The 24,890-nt window shown below is 41.0% G+C and overlaps 1 protein-coding gene across 3 annotated transcripts in view; it reads right to left on the reverse strand.

The window, feature by feature from the left end:
- Positions 1-24,890, reverse strand: part of LOC124180521 (beta-1-syntrophin) — a 232,998-nt gene that overhangs the window by 52,435 nt on the left and 155,673 nt on the right. For all 3 annotated transcript variants that reach the window (XM_046566154.1, XM_046566153.1, XM_046566152.1), the window contains exon 3: positions 15,317-15,505. In XM_046566154.1, the coding sequence (XP_046422110.1) occupies positions 15,317-15,505 (189 nt within the window). The remainder of the gene's footprint in view (positions 1-15,316; positions 15,506-24,890) is intronic.

Here is a 24,890-nt window from a genome sequence, read left to right on the forward strand (position 1 = left end):
GCCAGTTCACTGCTCGTTACATCCCATAATGCACAGTTACACAGCACAGTCGATCGGCGAACCGATACCACACAATCAATCGAACAATGCCTACAGGTTATCGTCTAATTAAGCCGACAGTCAAGCTGCATTCAAGAAATCTCTCATTCCGGGAAAAGGTAAACAATGTTCAAATATACGACACATGTACTCAAACTGTCACCGTCTCGTGACTTCCGTATGAATTCTATTTTTGATCGTGATTGAACCACAAGATTGATCAATTGTATTTCAAGTATACACGCATTCAAGTATCAAGTAAAGGAACCAAGTTTGAAATAAAAAAGTGAAACTTGCGATGGGAACGAGCTTTGGCAAGGTCGTTATTCAATTTGTGCCGAGCTAATTGGCAACGAGGTTCTTGCGGACCAAGGTAAAAAAATGAGAAGCGAAAAAAAAGAAAAAAAAAAAAAAAGGCCTGATGTGATCCTGCTCCGTAGGTACCTACTGCAAGAGAGACGGCTTTTGTTCGCAACATAAATATGAATTTAAGTCGACCTTTAATCGAACGGAAAAGTTTTTTTTCTCTCCTCCCTTTTCTGCAGGTCGGTAGGATCCAGGCCAAGAGAAGAGGGCGAGGGACGAGAGAGACAGAGAGAAGGCAAGAGAGATAGAAAGAGAGAGAGAGAGAGAGAGAGAGAGAGAGAACCGGATAACGACCCTGCGAGCGACTTGGTTTCGCGTTAGGCTCCGGAGTGCCGAGAGCGCAGGTCCCGGGCCTATAAACGTTTTATCCTCAGCCCACCGCCCCGCTATACCAGCTTGCATAACGCTCCTCTCCTCCCGGCTCGAAGAGTATCCCTGTGTAGAAAACGTAGGAAACACAATTACGGACCCACCCTCGCACAGCTCCACCTTCAACCCCGTCGCTCTACCCTACTACTACTACTACTACTACTACTACGACCCAAACCCCGAGCTTCGTAAGAGCTGACGTTGAACTTCCCCAAAAGCACATTCAGGCAAAATTTCTTACGTGCATTGAAATGGAAGCGTTCACTTCTCAACAAGGTAGGTAGAGAGAGAGAGAGAGGGTGAGACAGAGAGACCTGATGCCCCAGACGTTCATACTGACGAACCTATTCGCTACCTAGAATCTTTAAAAATTATTGGAGCTAATTTTCCACACTGCAGAAATTTTCAGAAGATGCACTTCACGAATATCAAGTTTAAACTGAACTTGACATCGTTTAGTCGTAATCGGGAGAGAGTTCTACCAGGCATCGTCTTACTGATCTTCCACGGCGTCTCCTGGGGTCTGGCATCGGGGAAATTTTAATTATGAGACCGTCAACGTGAGATTCGTCTGATTTACGCATCAATGAAATCGGTAAAAGCATGGGTGGGGTACGTAAGGAATGGAAACGATTTCCATATTCTATACGCCCGGAGTGAAAGTGAATAAACAAGTTTCCCGGCTAGTATACTCATGATCAAATAATACCGTTTAATGTATTCAAGACCGACTAATTCGAACGTCGCTTATCGTTTCGTTTTACTTTCCTTCCCGTCGTCAAGAGTCGTTACGCTGGGAGAATTAGCAATATATGGGTGGGTGTAGAGAATGTTTGTCGACGATAAAACGAGGCAGTGAACGTAGGTAAATCATCATCCCCTCTGAGCCTTGACGTATTTATACCTGTACGTGTAAAGGTCTTGGTAGGTAACTCAGCAGGAGACACAATTACAAGGCAGACGTTGTGTTCCCCTGACGTTGCTAAACTTTCGCAAAGTGGAAGTCAGCCCCTGTCTCACTTAATCTCTCTCTCTCTCTCGGCCTCGTCTCTTCTCTCCCGGACTTTTCTCATCCAGATCCCATTTAAACAAAACGAATTACGCCACCTCTTCTCCATTGTATCACTCCGAAGCGGAGGACGCGGACGATGTACCCACGGCGTATAATGTATTCTTGACTTTCGGTCTCTGATCCTGCGTCACCCCTTGTTATAACGGACAAGCGATGGACTCCGGTACAGAGGGAAATTGCACCAACTATTTAAACTTTGACGCCATCGCGAAGCAGAGCTCGAGACTCTTTGGGACGAAATAGCGAATAAGAAAAGAGCATCATCCCACCTCGGATCAATCGGAGCTGCTGGATTGAGCATCAGCTCACCAAAGACGTGACTCAGATTTGGATTAAGATAAGGAACGAGGAAGGAAGATCTTTTTATTGTCCCTTTTCCTCAAGTCTGAAACAAATTTCAGCGGCTGAGATCAAATGGCCGCGACTTGGGTCCAGTGCTAATGGCTATATGGCATCTCTCCATCTCTTATTTGTTTTTGTGCCCCAAGGGAAAAGACGAGTCAAGTAGCATCCTTAGTCTCTCTAGCCAAGCCAAACTGGGTTGAGCTTTTCTTCGCATTTTCTTCTTGCCCACTGAATCACTCTGAAGAGATCTTTTCATAGCTAAAGAAGAAAGATGGAGAGAAAGAGCGAAGAGGAGGGAAAATGGGAAGGTGTATGGGTGTAGTTTTCTTTCGTTGTTAGGTTAGGCGAAACGTCCTTACGCTGAGCCACCTTACCCAAAGTTACTTCAGTAGGACGCGGATGATTTGTTGCTCGACGGAAAAGCAGCCATTACCTGAGACCGTTCGCCCCCAAATATACCCACGTACGGATCCGCAAGGCTCTGAGCACTAGACGGTTAGAAGGATGGAAGAAAGAGTGTGGAAAGCAAACAAACGTAAGATACTTGGAAAAATTTCTTTACGGGACTTAAGTAGCAGCAGCCTTTGCGATGGCGTAATGCCGCCTATCGCACATGACGCGGACCTAAAATACGAGGATCTATCTTCATTTTCACGTCGGCATCATGATTGTGCCGATGTTCAAGGTGCGCGTGTTGCTTCTCTTCCAACCTCGATGATAATGACGACGATGATAAGGATGTAGATCTTTTTGAATACAACGCTTGGTCGGCTGAACATTTACGCGAAGAGAGCTAGGTGTACGAAGGTAATGCTATGAATTACTGCCCACTCCGAGATCCATATAACTGTCGATAATAATTTCAGAATCGACTACGTGAGCGATGGTACGTGAGTTTTACGAACGGCGGCCGGATATCCGGCCCTGCGAGTTCGTGGATCGTATAATTCCGAGTGCATTGTCTGCGGGAAGGATAGTGCAGTGGAAATATGATAGAGATGAAAAACGTGGGTGGTGTAGAAGAGAGAGAATCGCCGGTTCATCGGCAGCCGAAGGGTGTGAAAATTGAACCTACGTGGCGAGGCGTTCGCCAACTGAACGCTGACTAATTGTCAGAGACCCTGAGGAATGGAATAAAATGAAACCGAATGAGAGGAATGGTGTAAAAAAGAAAAAATCTTCGTACCATCTCCGGACGTAACGAGCAACGCCAGCGCGACCACTGACGCGGGATTCCAACTCCGCCCATGCTATTCTCCACCAGCTATTCCGCACAATTTCAAATTGTCCATCCAACTGTTAACTAGTTCGCGGTGTCCGAAATTGCCAGAATTATCAAAAGGAATTAACGTCCAACACGAAACGCAAATAACGGATATCCAAAGTTGTCGACCACCGTCTAGTCGTCTCCGTCCGCTGTCGCAATTCCACCATTAGCGAAGCTCGATAATTTCATAGACTTGGGTAGTCCGCGTTCAGTCAAAAACTCCCATTTACTCCGTCACCCGTTATCATCAACGTTACACCGTAGAACAGTACGTCAAATTATTTCGAGTCATTAGGATTAGAACAATTTCGTTTAAACCTGGATCGTCAGTACCGATATTTCATTTTTCTCTGGACAAAAATCACCGTTATTTTTGGGCCCCGATCTCTCTTGCAAAGGTCAATGATCTTGACCTCGATTCAAAAGGTATTCTCGACAAATCTACCTCTCTAATTATCTCTAGACTTGGAGGTATACTTTCCCTTCAAGGACTTTTAACTGCAACAATTAATCACAGACTGCCACTTTGAATTTCGTTATCGGGAGCAGTGAGGGAACCCTCTCATTAAATGTGTCACAGATAAGGACTTTCAGGTGCCTGCTTGCGAGATCAAAATGTGGCCTGAAGAAAGAGGTGGGATAATAGATTCTAAAATAAACATATGCCTCGCGTCGTTGTCCATGGTTACGTGCTTCCAACCATGGCAAACAATTCCGAGCTTTTTTGAAAAATAGCGTGCAGTGCATCAACGGATAGTTCTTGGCAGAAGAAGCAATTTTCCACTCCTGGAAGACCCTGCGTTAACCGTAAGTAATAACATGTACACATGTGCTTCTCCAGTCGAGGTACGAAGCAAAGAATCCTATCGTGGTCTGCACCAGGAGAACTTTTCCAATCACCGACTCGATAACGTATGTTTGCTCGGTGTTCAGACAGTAAAAAATCACATGTTTATACTGTATTTCGTATCATGCCAGTCGGTACATCCTGCGGTTGACACAAGGCAGAGAATATACCGCGGGCAAAGGACTCTCCGACTTCCAGACTGCACATAAATATTCTCCGGCGTATAAAAGATATAGGTAAATATATTTTCGACACTGGATACGCATGTGTCAGGTGAACGGAATCAGGTTCCCCCATAAGCAACGCAGCTTTCCAAATGACAAAAAACTTGGATCAAGTAACTTATCACTGACAAATTTTAAATCCTATTACGAGGATACTGATCATCCAACGGTACGGTACTGATATTGAAGGTGGATATCAAAGATATATTCGGCAAAGAAAATACTGATACCGTGAAAGCGGGTCACACGGCCGACGGTGATTCTAGCAAAGTCAGGTCACGTGAACTGGCGACAATTAGGCCGCGGAAGATGGGCTTCTACGGTCAGTCCCCTCGGTCCGGTCGACGGGCAGCTCAACCGACATATGGGAGATAGGGGGGGCCAGGAAAGGGGGGCTAATGTCAGACTATTGTCCCCTAAGGCTCCGAAGGCCTTCCAAAGCCACCCACAGGGTCTGAAACCTTGTTAACTCGACGGAAACCATTAACGGAGTCACGTACGCCTTGGCATCACGATTTGTTGGCGAAGTGATCGCGCCGCGCCAGGTCCATTCCTCCCTTATCCCCCCGTCTAGGTGGCCAATAATCTTTGTTTGTTTGTTTGTGTTTCTTTTTATTTCCCCCCGTCTGTGTTTTTTCACTCCACGAATGTGTTTTCAGTCGCTTATTACCGTTCCACACTCGCGCAATTCCGACAGTGCAATTATTATACGGAGAATATTTCCGAAGAGTAGGCAGTAGCGTTACGTTCACTTGCTTCCAGCAAACACCGGAGTTATCAAGCTCGTTGTAATTATTCACCGGCAAAGCTTCAATTACGACTTGTGTCGCGTATAATGATCCTGGATGCCTGCCTCGCCCGTTATGCAGCTATCAATCGGGGCCAATCGTATCGGGGTGACACCGATAAACACATAAATTCTGTTATTAATCCACGTTGTTATTGAATGTTCCCGTGCAGGCACCCCCGATAATATAATCGGTCACCATCACAGCACCGTATTGTTTCCAATGCCACGTACATATAATCACAGGCATGTGCCCCTAACACATTAGGATTTTGGAGTAATAATTTTTGTGTGAGGTGGTGAAATAAAGAAAGCAAACATTATGAGATACTAACATGAATTTTTCAAACAGATCCACCCTTTTTACGTTAGAAATTAAAAATTTTTGAAATATTTTTTTCAACGGTGTATAAGCGAGGAACATTCCACATTTTTTAAATTCATTTTCATTTTTATTTTTTTTTTTTTCACCCTCGTTCCAAACATATCCCCCTTTTACATATGTACTTTTTTTCATTTTATTACTCGTGGTAGTCGCACACGGCAGTCGACTGTAATTCACCCTGTGCAGTAAATTAGTATCGTAGAGGTGCGGAGCTAGCAATGCGTCAGCATTATTTAATTGTCCCTTTCAAGGACCAGCCAACCCCTACAGCGCACGGCAGGTTAAACGTTTCGGAGGTGGAATCCGGGCCCGCCCCCCAAGTTTCGACATCGTTCTATCAGTCGCTAATCTCGCGTGAAACTTGTTTCCTAATATCAGTCAAAGTCTCCCCGTGGTATTAGCTGGCGTCCAATTCACTCGTATCCTGATTTACAATCTCGGAGGTTGGTGACAACTTCATAACAGCAACCTCGGGACTGGAATTGAGAACGATGTTGCACTGGTGTGTGAACCAGCGTCAAATATCGCAACCTTTGCAGGTGTCGATCCCATAATTTCAAGTAGAACGACCCTGTTTTTCAATTTCAATAATTTCTTATTCCTTCATATTCAGATTTGGCTGAAGGTTAAGCGGGCTTGATATCACGGGTGAACACCTTTCGCCAAATGAAAAAGGCCGGTCGTGCGTCAAAAAGCGGATGGAAGTTTTTGAGGGTGTTCAAGCGGGGTAAAGCACACTTGTCAATGTCGCGGCGAATATCGCGATGTACTTGAAACGCTCGGAGAGTGGATTAAAGCTTGATAGACGCATATACAATAGTCGGAGAGAAGAACCATTGGATCAGGATACAGGATCTCACACACATTGCTTCCTGTTTATGGGAGATCTGAATCGGGGTTCAACTGGCTATTCTCCCCAACACTGAACTCGATGTGATGAACCGATATTGAGGCTATTTCGACAGTTGAGGGGAAATCGACATTCAATCGTCCAGATTATCAACCGATAAACTATAGGTACGTTACAAACTCTCCACGTGTACAGAGCGCTGCTGTTGCTGCACTGACACATTTTACAAAGGGTCACCATAGCTACGCTGCTCGGTGATTATACGGATATTGATGCAACAAATCCCAAAATCAATAACGGCTCGTAGTCACGATGGAAATATGTACATATTCGCATGTCAGATTTAAAAAAAAACTCAAGTTTGCAAAAGATACCAAAGTCCTGCTCCGTTTGAAGAACTTTTAGAGCAAATCGTTCGGGACTATCTTTTTTAAAGCCACTATGCAGGAATCACACCTCGTACTGCGAGATAGGGATTAATTTTTTTCACTTTTTTTGGCCTTCTTTTTTTTTGCTCTTGCTTAGGCCCAGCTGATGGGGTAGAACGGGATTGCTGTTCATCCTCAGGGTATTAGCACAGGGTGAGAAATTGTCGAGGCGATTACCGAAACTTGTTTGTTCAGAGAGCGTTGGGTGAAGCCCGTTAGTCAATGGTACCGTAGACAAGGGTGTGGGGTACCCACTTCTGAGGCGAGGGTTAAAGGTCGTTTGAGCTCGCGTTAAAGCCGAGAAATCGCGAATACGGAAGTAGAAACCCTTTAGGGTGAAAGGGAAAGAAAAGTGTAACTAAGGGTGGACGGAGCTCGAGACCATGAGCAAGAAGAAGGGAGGGAGAGCGTGAGGAGGAGAGAAGGAGGGATGGAGGGAGAGAGAGAGAGAGAGAGAGAGAGAGAGAGAGAGAGAGAGAGAATGGGCAAGAAGTGAAAGCGAAACGACGAGAGATCGAATGAAGGCGGTGGCTCTGAAGTCGTCGGGGAAGGAATTATATTCAGCCAAAAGGCTGCAGCGCAATCCTTCGGACTGAACATCATTCACGTGGAAGTGATCGAACGCCTTTCGAATCTTTTATGCATGACTCGACCCAATATTATTCCTTCTGGTGCTCCACCTCCCGGACGGCTTGCCATCGGGTAAACACTCGAAACCCCTTCTAGAAGTCAACCCGAACTTATTAGCATGTCTGACAAGGTATCTTCCTCTTCTTCTTCCTCGTTCCAAAAACCCACCGCATGGATTATCATCGAATTCATTATTGTGCGAGTATTAGGCATGATATCGTTTGGCTGCATGATACAAGTCGAATACAAACACACGCCGTCACTTACTCACCGTGTTTCCAACGCGGCTGGTTCACGCTAGCTGCCAAGCACAATTCTCCAGGTCCAACGCGCATCGGCTCCGGGATATATGGGTTACTGATCAAAGTGATTTGATCGTAATTAATTAGAGCCTTCGGCGTGAAGTGGGGTGGGTGCTGTTTGATACACTGAATGCGTCTACGTCTGCCTGTTAGTCTTTTGAAGTTCTACCTACGTTCCCAGCTGACTCTGATTGATAAAAAGTTGCACGGAGCAAGATTCGCGCCTCGTTGGTGGCATCATTTTTATGAAAAATTCTTCCATTATCTTCAGACATTCGAACTAAGAACTGATCCAATCGCGTTCCGATCGTAGTTTTGAAAATTGCAGCAAGATCTAGAGGGTTCCAAGATCAAAATTACTGCAAATGAAGAAACAAAAAATAAGAAGTGTTCGCAAGGATTTGACTGTGTTCTCAGCGACGAGTGGAACCGTAATGATGGTATACAGTCTACTACAAATAATGGCCCCGTCACTCGATTCAGAGCCTCATCGGCCAGAGAAGAGAACTGCGAATATACGGTTGGTAGGTACACGGTTGAGTGTTTCCAAAGATTTTTCGGGCAAGGCTGAAGGTCGTCAAACAAACTTGTTAGTCCAGCGGCTATCCCCGCAGCATGTGGAGAGTAAGAAGAAAAGCTTCTCCGGAGCGAGGAAAAGAGGTCCATTTTATCGTCTGATTAAATCAATGCTAATAAAAGAAAGAGCAAAAAGAAGAAAGGAAAGGAAAGGAAAGGAAAGGAAGAAAAGAAAAACCTAAGGAAAAAATAAAGGAAGCTCCACGAATAGATAGGAACCATGGGTGTGTCGACATCCGCCGGGCACTATCGTCAAGTTAACGAACAGCGAATAGGCTCTTAATTCTATAAAGCTATCTTACTTCCCACCACACAGAGTATCGAAAAAAACAAAGGGAAAAAACCAGGTCCCGAGTGTGTGCCACACTTTGGAGAGAGGAGGAGAGACGAGAGTTGAGGAGGAACGAAACGACGGAACAGGTATGAGAGGAGTAAGAAAAGCAATCAGAAACGTGCGGTATCTTTCGCGCTTCCGAGCCACTATAAAGTCTCTCTCCACCTTTCGTTCGTTTATTGCACTGTAGAGGAGGATGCTTCTAAAGTCGATATTAAAGCGGACGCGTGCACGTTGCATATTCAATTAAAACCTGCGACGAATATAGGACACTCGTATTCCTGCTTCTTGCGGTTCCGACTCCTCGCGGCTGGCCAACTACGTATATGTACATATTGTACATATATGTATGCATGTATTCTATGTGTGTATATGTGTGTGTGTGTGTGTGTGTATGTGTGTATGTGTGTGTGTGTGTTACACCACTTTCAAACCACTGCGGTTGCTAGCGAGGTGAAGAAAATCTCTTCAAGCCGCTCACCCCCAGAAGTTGCTCCTCGCTAATCCAGCTTATACCTACTCTCACCAATAAGTTTGTATAAACCTCGCAATAAGTTATTTAAAACTACCGGCAAGGCGGACAAGCCTACTCAGCGGATACCGGAAAAAGTCAGGAAAGGTCAGAGCGGCGGTATTGGTATTTCGGAAAACACCTTTTCCTGAATTCATTACCAAGGTTACAGGAGTATTCGACATTTGACCACGGTGGTTCGATTGGATCCTGAGCTTATACCGCCTTCTTTCCTTTCTTTATCCGCAATCGCCGGGAGATTTTAGAATCGTTAGGGGCTGAAGAGATCCTCAAAGACCTTCCTTATTGCTTCTGTTAAATATCAATCGCTGGTTGGTATTGACCCGAGGTTAGCATACCAAGTGAAGTGGGAATTGAAAGAAGTGCGTAATTTGGCCAAATCGTTGAATCCCATTTCACCCAGCGTACATCTCTGCGATAGTGATTTTCCGGAAAGATCTTAGCTCAGAGACGAAGTCTGGTAATTCCAGGGAGTGACAAATATCGCAGTAACCCCTGTCAAGATAAGAAGGTCTCCGCGCAGTGCGACGTTTATTCTCAGCAGAGTAAATCGAGGCGATGTGGATCTATCTGCTCTGAACTTTATGCTCAGCGTGATTCGAGTCTCTTCTCGCTTTCGAGCTGTCTGGACACGAAGCACGGCAAGACTGTCTGGGATAAGTATATATAGAGATTGAGGTGCACGAGTCGATACAGATGAAAAGTTCGAGTCGAAGTGAACAAGTTGTAAAACCGTCTCTCGCTGCTGACGACTACTGCTTCTTGCAGGGTAAGCTCCCCACAAATCTAAAAAGTTGTTCCGGTCGTTTCGCTTCCGAAGGTAAGAAAAGAAAAGAAAAGGAAAGAAGAAGAAAAATTTCTACATGGCTTGCGCGATTGATAAGAGGAATGACGGATCGATTCGGTGACCTTCTCCGTACGCGGGGCACGTTCACAACCTGCCACAATGTGCCTTCGGAAAATAATTAATGATGAAGTGCCTCGTGTGACTACACTCACCGGCACCTGAATACCAGTGGCCTGAACAAATACCGAATGGAATATACAAGGTAATCAAACACCAGGGCTCGAGGAACGGAATGTGACGCAGAAAGCTCGCTGAGTTATTCGTCATTTTTCGGTGGGAGAATGTTGACGTCTTGCTCGGGTTGCTTACACATCATTCATCCTCCTGCCACGAGGTAAATACTGCTACTCAACCACCCGTCCGTACAGTAAAACGACCAGTTTGAGCCAACGAAAATTTTGCCACAACATAACCACAATCGTTTATCATCGGGAAAAAGAAAAATAATAATACCTTCGTCTGGATGACGAAGAAAAAGAGACCCGAACAAAACGGGACAGTGTCGCTACAATGAAGAAGTAAGATCGTTCTTCCGCAAGACTCGTGCGTAGAATGATTGATTTGACCTTTCTCTTCGGCAAATTGACAATGCATTCACCATTTTGATCAAATGCGCAATCTTTTTTCAGAACGGCGAGTGACAGTTAGAATTCAGGACAAAGGTGAGGAGGATGTTATCTTCCTCTTACTGTAACTTTAACCGTGACTCTTACTCTCGCTCGTCATCTTGAATTTGACTCCACGTCACGCGGTGGTGAAAACGTATCACGTGAAGATCTTCCACGTTGTTTCTCACCGTCGAAGCTCACGCACAGATGGATAATTAAATTCTCTGTGAGTTAACTCGGTTAACCGTTGTAAGCATTTTGGCCCCGAGACCCGACTCTCCTACACCCTTTGCCAAATAATATCCCATACCTCGGTACCAACACCCCTAAGATTCCGAACTTTCGCACTGCAGCGCTGGCTTCAACCGACAGTACCAACGCTCAACGATCGAAGTAAACTCAGCAATCACAGTTGCGTTACAGGATGGTTAGAGGGCTGGTAACCCGTTTAATTGCCGACGAGAAAGAGAAGTTAAATCAGTGACAGGTTCTTTCATTTTCAAAAAAGCTCGATACCAAATGGTCCCAATTACTGAGAGTAAGAAATCCTTGGTACGATGGCATGAATTCCACTGAACTTTGCGAAGGAATGATTTCAACATCGGTTAATATATTTTCTCGACTTCCAAGGATGCAGACTTTGATTCGAGACTCTCGTTAGGTGAGACGATATCGTCTTGTCGCGTCACGAAGATGCTTCCGTTTCCGCTGTAACGGAGGGAAGAAGACTGGCAACTTAGGGACGGTAGTAGCTAGCTTTGACAAGTTATTAATTAGTATTTGTTTACCCGGTTAAGCGGAGGAAATGAGACTTCCATGACTTCTCCCTTTCTCTCACAGAGTACGGTATGACACGGCCTGCCGTGAACTTTCGACTCCGAGGAGCAATGTTTGCGTGCTTGTAAGTCAACTTGCTCGTAGTTTTCGGAGTTTCCACATGCGCGAGGGTTCGGAGCGCGGTCCCAGTTTCATGATGCTTGCACCCTCTCCTTCCCGACTACTACGGAGTGTTTATTTGACTTGAAATCAATATCGTGTCGGGTCGCCTCTTCGCGATATCCAAGGGCCGCAAGCTCTTTGTTGAAGAAATCCGGAACACGATACTCTCAGCTCCTCGATCACGGTTATAGTACAAGGGTGAAGGGATGAAAAGGGGCCGAAGAGGCAAAGCGAAACAAAATCCGTCAGGTTTCAGAGAGCATTTTTCTGCCCCTTGTTCGCACTTTCAACTATAGGGCACGAAACCCGTACATCGATTCATTTTTATACATTTCGAAAGGACTAGAAATCGTTTGTAAATCAAATGGCAAGGAAAATTCAACGCGCGCAAACTTGATCTGAAGTAATTTCAAATTTCCAGAATACTTTAGAGGGGAATCCCCTGAGATGAATCCGGGAAGTGTGAATTCCTGAAATTTCCGGGTCACCGCCGAAAAGCTGTAAACGAGGCTCGCCAACATTTTTTCGCTTCTCCTGCGACAAGAACGAATTTACTGTTATTATATACATTCGTCCTCTGCACCTTCAGGGTGCCAAACGGCTTTATGTACCCACCTTCGCCAAATTATCGCGGTGCGACAGTCCATGAGATCAAAGGGGGCTGAAAATTGTCTCACATGTCGCGATTATTATACGAGTGAGCAGACGAAGCGAATCGGAGAAGTACTCGATTTCAAGGCTGAACCAGCCAGTCGAGAGATAAATTATGTTATTCCAAATCGCGAAAGAAAGATACATTACACCGTTGTGTATAAGGTACATTATTTTCGCAGCTACTGGCAACAATATACCCGCATTTCTTTCTTGTCCAGAAAAGGGAAATTGGATATAAACCGAAAGACATAGCCGATCCCGTTATAAAAATGTACAAAAATGAAGTTTGAAAAGCGAAATCGATGTTAATTGAGTTCAACTTTATTAAAAAGGATTTCCGCTTTACTTTATAGAGAACAGAAGAAGTTCGGTACAGATCGCTTAATCGAACAAGGAATTAGGTTCGTTTTGTTGAACACTGTAGAAAGATGATAGAACACTGTTCTGTTTTTTAATGCGACAAGTCGTACAATAGTTTGTCGAATTTCGACGAATCAGATGGATAGTTTCGATAGCAAATGAATTCTCTGTTAGCAAATATCGCCGTAAAATGATTAACGTCAATTTTATTTCAATAAAGCACAAGATATATTGATTGTGAATAATGCCGTTTCTGGTTAAATGAAAAAAAAATGTTGCAAGCGATCGTGTATTTTCTCTCAAATTATTATTTAAAATTTTCAAGTTTCAGCCGTTAAATCCGTCACATGATTTTCTGTGACGGATGTAAATATATGCGAGGCAGGTTGTTAAATGTGCATGCCAATATATCGGCAAGTTTCGCAGACATTTCATACCGCGCAATAGTTGCTTCCCTGTCACGGTAACCTAACAACCCAGCTGTCCAAGATTACGGTAAGTGGCTAGAAAGCGTCGAGCTCCAGGAAGCCAATAATGAGGAATACTGTCACCAAATACGATTTGACAAGTAGACCGCGAGAGCTTCCGGAAGCAATTATAATTTTAGGTCATACGGATTCCACGGCGATTCTATGCTTTCAGATCATCAGCCAAATATTCTCTCACAAATACGCCAACGGAAAATCTAGAATTTGTTTTAAGAAGTTTCTAGAATTTTCAGAGTTTCGCGTGATGTTGGAAGGAATTATGGTAATGCGGCTTTTTTTTTTTTTTTATTTTCTTTCTAGATACTGTAGCTGAGATACGATATGTACCAGCTGGAAACGCACCCCCAGAGACAAGTTGAGTTTCTTTAAAAAAGTTACAGCCTGTCAAAAACGCGTTCGAATTGAGGATAAAAATGATAACCACGGACAATTCAGATTCCACATGTACAAAATCAGTAAATATATAAGGTACCTATGACTTAATCTTATTAAGAAATAAGAAAGAAGTGGTGTTTATTCAATTCCGTGAGTTTTTAATACTCTTTTAAACGAAATATATTTCAGCCTTACAAGCGTTGAAGTGTCGACTAGGTATAATAATAAAGTTGCACGGTCTAAGCCGAGGGAAAAAAAGATTTCTTTGCATAGAGTATAAATTGCTTCACCTTCGCCGAATATTAGTCTAGAAGCCCCTAAGGAGACCTGTGAGATTAATTATTCCAGCTCACGATCTCATAATTTTACTGTGGCACTACTTTCATGGTTGATAAATCTTAATCTCATTGTCTCTACGACAGTTATATAGTGTGCAGTGTGTAAGGGTCCCTTATTGAACCCGTTTCACTCTGACGCATCGTTCACCATGAGCCCGAAATATTTGAGCACAGTGGATCTCAAACTGTCCTCGTCTGTTCGGTTTAGAAATTAATGATGGAAATATGGAAGAGGTGAGAGAATAAAAAAATGTTCAATTTGAAAAGGCAGAAGGTTGAAACTAAAATTGATTAAGGAATAAGGGGCTAATCCAAATCTTTTGCGGAGAAAAAACATGAACAAAAGAAATTGTTCATTCTGATTTTTTATTCCTTCGATAGATATTTTGTTTGGTTAGAATAAGATGTTAAGAAATCTAATAAATTTACTACGGTTGATTTACGCATAGACGGTTGTTTGATTCAATATTTTTTCCCCCATAACAAGTAAATGTGCGTAAAAATACTATTCCAATAAATAAGACAGTTCGAATCGTTTGAATGTTCATGAGATTTGAATAAAATTCACTCGTATGGACTAAAATTCGACCCAAATTCAGAAAAATCTAATTCGAACTCGGTGAATATTTTGGGAACTCAATCTTGTGGTTCCTAAGGTTTTAAAATTGTTAAAAAATCATGCCAATAATTCAAATTATTGTAACTATTGCAACTATTGGAACTGTTCCAACTGTTTGAATTATTTGAGGGATGTAAACTGTTCTAATTAATCGAACTATTCGAATAATCTGAACACGAATATTCGGTTCGATTTTCGCGTCAAATTTCACTATCGAATGAGATTTTTTAATCAAGTTTTACTATTTGATTAAATGCTTATATCAAACTTCACCATTCGATTGGATATTCGAATAAAAATTTACTATTTGATTTTATTAGATTCAACCGCTATTCCCCCATCCCTAAACTCCTCCGAAACACTTCCGATAAAGGAAATATTTATCACGACAGTGAGAAGAGGATGTGATTTCGGTCTACGGCGACAACAAATCTAAAATTGTAAATACTTGGTGCAAGTGAATTGTAGAGGGGTGAAAAAATGGTGTCGAAATTATCACGAGGACCGGATGAACAAAGCCACTCGACGATATTCCGCCCGCCCGAAGCGTAACGATATTCGAGTGGAGAATAAGAGTCGCAGAGACAGCGAAGCGATCCGGAACGACTTCAATCAGCCAATCCAGTCCGTAGGACTCCAGAGGATCGAGGCGTGTTTTATTATATCGTCCGCACCTCACGAAGGGGACAAACGAGACTTTCAAGAGCCATCTACGACTCCAGTTATCGGGCTTACCTGGATCGGAAGAGGGATGACTTCTGGTCAATCTGCATAGTTGGAGTGGAAGGTATCGAGTGTCCGCTCTCGGCGGCGACTTCGGAGGTGGAGGAGCTGCGCTCAGGAATCCTCTCTGAAGCTCCCACCCAACTTCCTGGATTATCGATGCCTTGCGGAAGTAAGGCGTAACCTCGCGAAGGTATTTCACTGAAACAAAAATCATCGAGGCGATATTTTTACTGCTACTTTTTATTCATTCGCAGATTCATTCGAACAAGCCAAGCAAAATCTTTCCTTTTTTTTTTTATACCTCGTTTCCGAATTTTCATATTCTTTTAAGAATGTTGAACCTTACAGCAGCTGCTTAGGTGAATTGACATTTTTTTACTGTTGTTTAGAAGATAAGATATGACCGTTTCTTGTAACTCGGTATTTTAACAAAAAAAAATTTTTCAAACTGCCAACGTACCCTGAAAAATCAGATATTCAGATACAGTTTCTATTCCACATCCTTTTTTATCAATTGAATAATATTTCATCGGTGCACCGATCAAACAAATATACGTTATTTTATAAAATGAACAATCCAATTTTCTCTACACTTCAAATAAAAGAATTAAAAAAAAAAGCACGAACAACATATTTACATAGCGCAATAGGAAGAAACGAGAACACTGTTTTAACTTCAGATTAAAAGCAATTCTTCAGAGATTGTGAGAAGCAGTTAAAAAAAAACCTCGCTTATGAGTCAGACCTTAAGAATTTGAATTACAGATGTATCTGTGATTGGCTCTGATCCAGGGTAACTTAAAAAAAAAAATAATCCGATACACTGTACGCATATAATATTCGTACCTCAATGTCACCACGAATAAGTTTCATTTTCACGATACAAGCAGAGGTTTTCGTTCTTTGGAAATTTAAGAGGAACTGCAGTGCGTTCAAGTCCGCATTCATGGAAAATTCAGTACGCAGAGAAATCCCGCGGAATGCGAATAAATGGTTGTGAGAGAGTGAGAGAGTGAGAGAGACTGAGAGAGAGATTGGAGTTGAGCCGAGTTGAGGGAGTTCTTCGCGCCGAAGACACGTTTTGGGCAATAAAAAGAAATTGGGGAAGATTTGGCATTTTCGTATACACGCATACACACGCACACAGTGCAGAGTACGTTTTACCGATTTCCCGCAGAGTGGCGGTAAAGGGGAGAAGGAATAGGGGGAGACTAGAGAAAGAGAGGGGGGCATTCTATCGGTCTCCCGAAAGGACCTTATACTCTCATATATGACGGAGGGGGAGGATTTTCAGGGGTGAATTCTGGACTGCGCCGGCCAGACGCGATACCCCTGAAGCCCCCGGGTGTCCCAGGAGTATACCAACTCTTTGTGGTATCCAAAATAGCCCCGGGCACCCGCTGAGCATTTGAAGCATTTCAATTTCGCGCCGCATGGCGAGAGAGAAAGCGAGAGAGAGCAATACATATATTACATATATATATATATATATACATGTATATTATATATATATATATATATATATATATATATATATATATATATATATGCGTACGTGGGTGTATGAATACACATATACTTACATGGAAGAAAAAAACTCGCAGACAAATCGGCCAGCCGGGGCACAAAAAACTTCACGTACACTTAGACGTATATATGCATTAGGTTGTTTCAGAACAAAATAATTTACGATTCTTCACCGTGGCTAATGCTGAGAAGTTTGTTTGGGTTAAAAGAAAGATTCTGTGAGATGATGAGCGTTCTACGTTATGCGAAAGATCGCGCTCGTTTGATTTTTCTCATTTTTTTTTTTTTTTTAACACTTTTTTTTTGAATTTCTATGGAAACACGACGTAGCATTTCAATTATTATTTCTTTCCTGAAATTTATTTTTAAAGTCTAAAGATCACGATTCATAAAGCAACGATATATCATCCGGAGATCTTATTTTCCTAATTTAAAAGTTCGTATTAAATATAACTATTTAATGAGCTTCAATTATTAACGAAAAAAATCTTCAGATCCATCTCTCAAACATCAACCGGAAACTTATTATTACGAGTGTGGGTTTTCTTTGTTACGTAAATTGATATTGTGATTAATGTAAGCAACAAAAACAAATTTTATTCACGATACTTCATAAATTGAAAAAAAAAAATATATATATCAAAATAAAAGATCAACTGACGATGATCGCGATCTTCCACATAACGTGGAGCGCTCATCTTTAGACAGAACCTTTCCTTTAGCCTAAACAAACTTTTTAGGGGTTGCCATGGTGGAAAATTGCACATTATTTTTTTCTGAAACATTCTAATATGTATGTCTGTGAATTTACACAAAGAGATGTCGTGGTTCAATCTGTGTAACATGTATTATCAGTGTTTCACACGGTAATTTGGGATACTTAAACCATCATTAGTTTTTATTTTTTTTTTTTTGTTAAAAAGGAATAAAACAACAAAGTAATTAATAATAATCTAAGCAGATGCGTCTGAATTCTGATCGCGATATAATTATTGTATAATTTACTACTCGCGTGGTCTCCAAAATCTCCAAAATATTTATCATCCTTGCAAAATTTCATACGGCCAAGAGCTTTCATGTACATCTTTTGTACGTTTTGAAAATCAAAAAGCTCTGGAAAACCTTGACAAGCTTCCGAGCATAGTGAGGGCAGTTTCAAGTTAAAAAGTGCGTGTGTTCAGCCTGAAATATTGAAAAAAAAAACCCTTCTAGAATCTTGAAGAGAAAATTTTACCTCCGGATTCACCCTGCATTGTACATGATACATAAACACACAGAGCTAGAGATAAATGAAGGTAGAATTTGTATCGCGATCGGGGTTGAAATTGCGGCGAGCTATCAATCGGGCGAAGGAGTGGCAGGGCCTGAATCAAAGGTCCTCCAGGATCGTGCCTCGGTCTAATCTCCTAAAGAAGGAGGCCGAGGAGGACGAGAAGGAGGCTCCGTAGAATCCCAACGCCCTCGCCCATGGCTGAGGGTAATTACCGGAAGCACGACCTTCCGATGATGACGTCATTAATCGCTATTCACGACCCGATGATCAGCTCAATTTAGAACCCACGCACAGTGATTTCTATTCGTTGGAGTTTTTGCCATCGGAAGCTTGTTATTGCACTCACGTGAACTGCGAGTATTACCTGAACGCGTTTTCTTTTCCTTTTTATGTTGTATTTGCCTTTATCAGAGAAGGGATATATTGATTTTTAGAAAAAAAAAAACATTAGCGCGGATAGAATTACATTCATACCACTGTCGAGGAAAGTTATGAATTTTTACAGATATTTCCAGTAATCGTCGTTTAAACCGAGTGAAAATTTTATATACTCGGAGTTATTCACTTTGCAAATTTTCTCATCCGCGAAATTTTTCCACTATTTCATGTATTTCAGCATTACGCATTTATATATGTATGATGCCGATTGATGATTTTAAAATATTTCATGTGAAGAATGATATTTTACCTACGATTGTAATAACTCATGCAAATTCTGCAATATACAAGATACCAATTTAGCTACCGCAGAATGCGATTATTCGAGAAGAAATCAAGTGTTCAAAACAGGCTTTGCCTCTTGAGTATTTCAGATTTGGAACAACTGTGAAATGTCTGAAGTGATTCAGAGATCGTTTAAATTGCTACTGGCAGAGACTTTATCCCACAAACTTCGTTGTTTACTTCTTCTTTCAATGCAAAGGAGAAGCATGAACACGTATATTTTTTGCGAATTCTTCGAGTTTACAACATTTCACATGGTTATCGTGAAATCCTGAAGAAACGATTTTAGAAGATAAGCCTTGAGGGTGGTTCCCATCTTTTCAACGCCGAAATTAACACCTAAGAAAAAATACGTGTCAAAAGTTTCAAGTGCGTACGGAAACATGGAGCGGGGTTGAAGTTCCGAATTTGAAAAGTTCCGAAAGCGCCTAATTTCGAGTTATTTGGTGGCGAAACTTGAAGTACAGAAATCAAAATTTTACGAAACAACAAAGTTCATAATAGTCGGACACCCGTCGGCTCTCAATTTCGAAGTGTAAGCTTCCGAAAAGTAAGGTTCCGATTCTATTAAAATATACTCACACAGCGTAGTTTACTCAACCAGTGGGTGAAAAAAATCAGAAAAGTCAAAAACCAGAATGACCAGGATTCCAAGCGTACAAATATCTAAAATCCAAAACAAAGACAGATCGAAGGGGTGAAATTTCAGAAAATCTTCGATCATTCAGAATTTCGATGTTTGAGATTCCTAAATTTTCTAATTTTCGCACTTTCGGAACTTTGAACGGCGGGCTTGAGATCATTTAAAACTTTGATGTTCCGTCAGAGTTTGATTTTTTTACTTCAAGTTTCGCGACCCAAAAATTCGGAATCAACCCTCCACCCCCTTCTCAGCACATCGTCGAATGAAGCAAATCAGCAGGTCGGGGGTAGACCTCGAGTACTTTCCTTGCGGGTACGCAATAAAGGAATACAACGAAAGATAGAAAGAGGCGGAGAGAGAAAGAGGAATCGAGGGAGGAGGGAGAGAGGCTCGCAAAGTCCGGAACACTTAACGAAGTTGGTCTTCGAAGGAAGGCGTCGTTAAGATAAACGCTCGAATATTGTGGAAACTGGAAGACAGTTCCACCACTCAGGGCATCGCCATGGGAACAATATCCTTACCAACTTACCGCCACCGCCACCTGCCTTCACCCCGTGGCAACGAGTTCGCCTCCTTATAACTATCCCGGCCTAATAACCGGTAAAGATTCTTTACCCAGAAAATTTCTCGTCAACGATTTCAGACACGTATAAAACCCCGTGCCGTTTCACTCGCTGGAGAAACGAAAGAGAAACAAACGAGAAAACAATTTTTTAAGATAAATAAAAATGATACAACTTTTCAAGAACCTTTTTCAAACGCTTTTCATTTAGCCGTGCTTGGTAATTTTTATACGGAGAACATGTTGATGATAAATAAAGATAATTGAAAAAAGGCGGCACGAGCGAAAAAAAAGAGAAAACGAGCGTTGAGTGAAACAATTTGTTTTTCTACCCTCCTTTTGATTCTTCAAATTTTCTACTTCCCTTTTAATTTTGGTGAATTTCACGCGAACTCGTCAAGCATAATGTTTGTTTTTCGCAAGGCTACATGCATGGGGATAATATATGTAAACATAAACTCCGTAATGAAATTTTTACGAGCCAGTGACTTCACACAGTCGAGAAACAAGAAAGTTGCGACGAATTTCTTGTTGATTCTGAAGCGAGTAAATCTTTTTTCTGTGCGTGTGTTTTTTCTTTTCTTTTCTCTTTTTTTTCCCACAGTTGAGATTTTGACGAAAAATATTTCGCTTCAACGTTTTCTCTGTTCGATGTGCTAACAAGATTAGATATGTCCCGACAAATATACTTGAAACTAAATTTCGAAACGATTTTATCCGAATTTCAACGCAGGGGTGAAAATTCGAGGTTATGAATTGCAAAATGCTCGAGTTACACGTGAAACGAAGTGCTCAACAAACGAGAATAAAAATAAAAGTCCTTTCGACACGGTTCTGGCAATTACCGAATTGATTTCGAGTTTCGTTTCCTTGTTTCTAGTTTTTATTTTTTTTTTTTCCCGCATCGGATTTCACTCACACCGTTCGATGTCCGCAAAACTTCATTATTCTTTTCTTTTAGATTCCTCCTTCAATCCATGTACACGCACACATATATTAGGTTTTCGGTAATTCGAAACCATTTTTAATTACCGCTATAATTATTATCGGATTTTTTTATTCTTCGCTTCCTTTTTGTCCATCCCATCCAATAATCGAGGGTTGTTTTATTTCCTAAAAAATCAGAACCGATTTCGCCCGAAGCGATCGTACAGTATATCCAAATACGCGACGCGAAAATCCGTTCGATTAAATACTCTCTCAGGCGTGAATATGACACATTCTGACGAATAAAATACACCCACCTCCATTTAGGGGGTTCACGCATTTATGTTATCGTATTGGTTTTAAAACTTTACTGTATTGATTTTCCTCATTTACTTGTTCCTTTATTTATTCATTTGTCTAGTTGATTTTGTGCTACATTGAAAAAAGCAAACTAAACTGAAAAAAAAAAACAAATTCTAAAAACACCATACACGCACATTTATCCAGACTGCGCTGCATTCGATCGATCGATGCAAACGAACGTTTTTTTCCTCTCTGTACGCGCACATTTAAAAATCACTGTGGCCGCCGAAAATGTTCCAACAACTCGCTGAACCGCACCAAGTGATTAATTTAGCGGTGTGTGAAGTGTATATAGAATTTTTCCCTCCGCTTTTCTCTTTTTGAGGCGTTCTATATAATTAATTTGTGAATGACATAAATATTATATATTTATATGTAGATTGTACACCTATACATAATATATATATATATATATATATATATATATGTATGTATAGCCGTATGTTTATGTATAAGTAGGTATTATTAAAAAATTGAATTGGTCAACTTGAGCCCTCGCTTCAGTTTAAATCTACATCAAATAATCCATTAACCGGGGATAAAGAAAATGATGAAGAAAACGGGAGAGATCCCTTCTGGTAACTGGAATATCAGACTTGCTATCCCTTCGGCGGTTATAATAAGCCCGGATAAAAATTAGACCAAGAGAAGTCGGGGCACGTTATTCGAGTTAAGATTAACCCTCGGCTTTACTACGTGTTTCTATACGTGACTTCGACTCGGTAAAATTCCGCCCACCTGCTCGCCTGATATTCTCTGACTGGAAGTTTTTTTTTTTTTCTTTTTTTTTTTTTACGTCGTTCACGTTTTTAATGCCAAGCAGATGAGAACATTTCTTTTCGCATTGATATTTTACTAGACGTGAGGTGAACGAAAACTTTATTCGTGAAAAATTAATGGTGGGAGAGAGAAAATATTCAGTTAGGAAATACACCCGGATTTTATTGTCGCTTGTCAAAATTATTACTGTTGAATCAATCGCTCCAAAATGTCATACACAACGATAGATTTTTTGCTTACAACTTTTGAAATTATTAAAAATCGATTCAAAGTCTGTAACGAAAATAAGATTGCACAAATAACTTTTGAAGAAATGATCGGAAATCGTGTGACGAAAAGGTTCAAAAATCAGCGGAGCTAATAAGCTGAATCAAATTCGCAGAGGGGGAATCATCCCGAGACTTCGTCAGTGTCTACAATTAGTTGTGTACCTAATTTCAGTTAACCGCGTTGATAAAAATCAGCTCCTAGGTGATATTTGCAGTCAGTAACTGAAAATTGTCGAATAAACATTACCCTAAACGGGCAATTAAAAGTCAAAACCTAAACTTCGCTCACTTGAATTTGCAATTGAAAATATGTTTCGCGGGTTAAGGAGAGATTCTTTTAATATTATAGTAAATTCAACTCGATTCCACTGTTTGAACTTTGATTCAATTACGTTCTTTAGTTTCACTGATTTTTCAAACATATTTTTTGCACTTAACTCCTGATGCATGTTCAAATTATTGAGTACTCACAACTAATAAGAGAGTGTTAAATAATCAAATGTATGAATAAATGAACAGATTGGATTGTACGATGATTTCGTTGAACCGAATTAAAAAATAAAAAAAAAAACGGTCCGCATCTTCTGAAGAATATGTAGAGACAGACGGAACGAGAAGATGAAAATAAATTGAAATCTGTTGAATCAGAGAAATGTATTTCCCGTTAGTACACCGACAATCTCATTAACTTGGGTTACTCGATTTTATGCACGGTCGTCTTTCCACCCTAGGGAAAACTCCCATATAATTATTATGGAAAAAATGTATGTATAAAATATACCGTATGTATACATAAGTTATCATTATTATACACCTGTTCCTGCATCATTCCTTCGTAATTAAAATTGTCCTGCGATACAATAATTACCCCGATGGTAATTTTACTTTTTTCCCCTCCCCCGGCTGCGAAAACAAAAAAATAGAGAGGGATGAATATTTCGCCTTCCAGCTGACAATAGATATTAAATATCCACCGGAGGTCTCTGCATGCTCATGTGAACATACCGGAAACGCGTATAAATATACGGGGGCATAAATCCCGGGCGTGCTTTTATCCCAGCTGTGTGTGTGTGTGTGTGTATTTGCCGTGGAAGAAGATATAGGAGGGATCGCCCCTCGCGCTCATCGAAGGGCGTCGCGACGCGCCGCGTCGGAAGCGCAAGAAACACGATAACCGGAACTAACGCTTGTTTTAATTGAAAGGCAAAACAATGCTACGCATGCAGCAACGGCGGGGAGGGGCCAAGTTTATTATCGTTAATATGGCAATGAAATAAATCACAAACCCACCGCGAGTTGCCCGCTAAATACAAGGACCGGCCCTGTGTGCGATGCTTGTAACGAGGGATGATAACTGCGTCCGGTTTTCCTAAGGCGAACGACGGTCGGGGAGTAAATTCAATGAATTCCAATTCCCCAAGGAGGATGATAAGTTGGAAACAAAGGTCGTCAATCGCCCAATGAGTATTCGTTATATGGATCTATTAGAATGCTGCAGCGATGATTATTCGAAAATTGCAACTTGACGAAAAGAAAAAAAAAAAGGAAAATACTCAAATCATAAAATAGAGCTTGTACGACATGAATATTTTTCAATTTGGAAGACGGTTAGTAAATTGTAAACAATTTGTGGAGATTCGATTGAATTTACCTCACGATTGCTTGTGTTATTTGTTTATTTGTTTATTTTTTTCGAATAAACTGTTTGTGCCAGATTCACTGGAACAGAATTATACTTTTTTCATTAAAAGTTTAACGACAACAACCCCATCGGGAAAGAAAGTTTTCGTGTTTCGTTGCAGTGAATATAATTTTCTAAATAAAATTAGCAATTGGGTAGTGAAATTTAAGATACATACTAAATTTTAGTCGGATTTAAAACAATTTGAAACGAATAATCAATGTCTAAGCAATTGTACATCATCCCTCGGACTTTTTTTTCTCACGTTTTTCAGAAAATCCCATTAATTTGTTAATCATCGCGAGATGTTTATTAAGATTTACAAAAGTTGGATCGGTACATAAATAGACAAACGTATGATTTCGACGTCGGAACTTTTATAAATACTTCTGTAATTCGTCGTTCTGAAAATATTATTTTAAAATTTGATGCGGTAAGAAAACCATGGGCAAATAATTCGTTTGAAAAATCTTTCGCATATTTGGACCAAATTTTGTATATTTCGTTAACATATAGCTGTAAAATTGAACACGCGTCTCTCACATAGTGAAAATTCCTTGTTACATGTGGCCGTTTCTGAATAGCGGATATTGAATTTTTGCCGAATCAAAAGCTCTTCTAAATACTGAATGGTTTCGGGAAAATCGAGTAAAAAAAGATTCAAACCCGAATTGACGGTTATTCATGTATCTGGCTCAATTTTGAAATTCGAATTTTGAATAATAATGCAATTCAATTCAAAGCCCCCTGAAAATCTCTCGTGCATCTGTTTTTAGGCGATTGAAGTGGAATGGTCTGTACACAAGCAATGATTTCCGCCAAATTAAAGAGAAGA

The sequence above is a fragment of the Neodiprion fabricii genome, chromosome 4 (genome assembly GCF_021155785.1).
Source record: "Neodiprion fabricii isolate iyNeoFabr1 chromosome 4, iyNeoFabr1.1, whole genome shotgun sequence".
Classification (NCBI taxonomy): domain Eukaryota; kingdom Metazoa; phylum Arthropoda; class Insecta; order Hymenoptera; family Diprionidae; genus Neodiprion; species Neodiprion fabricii.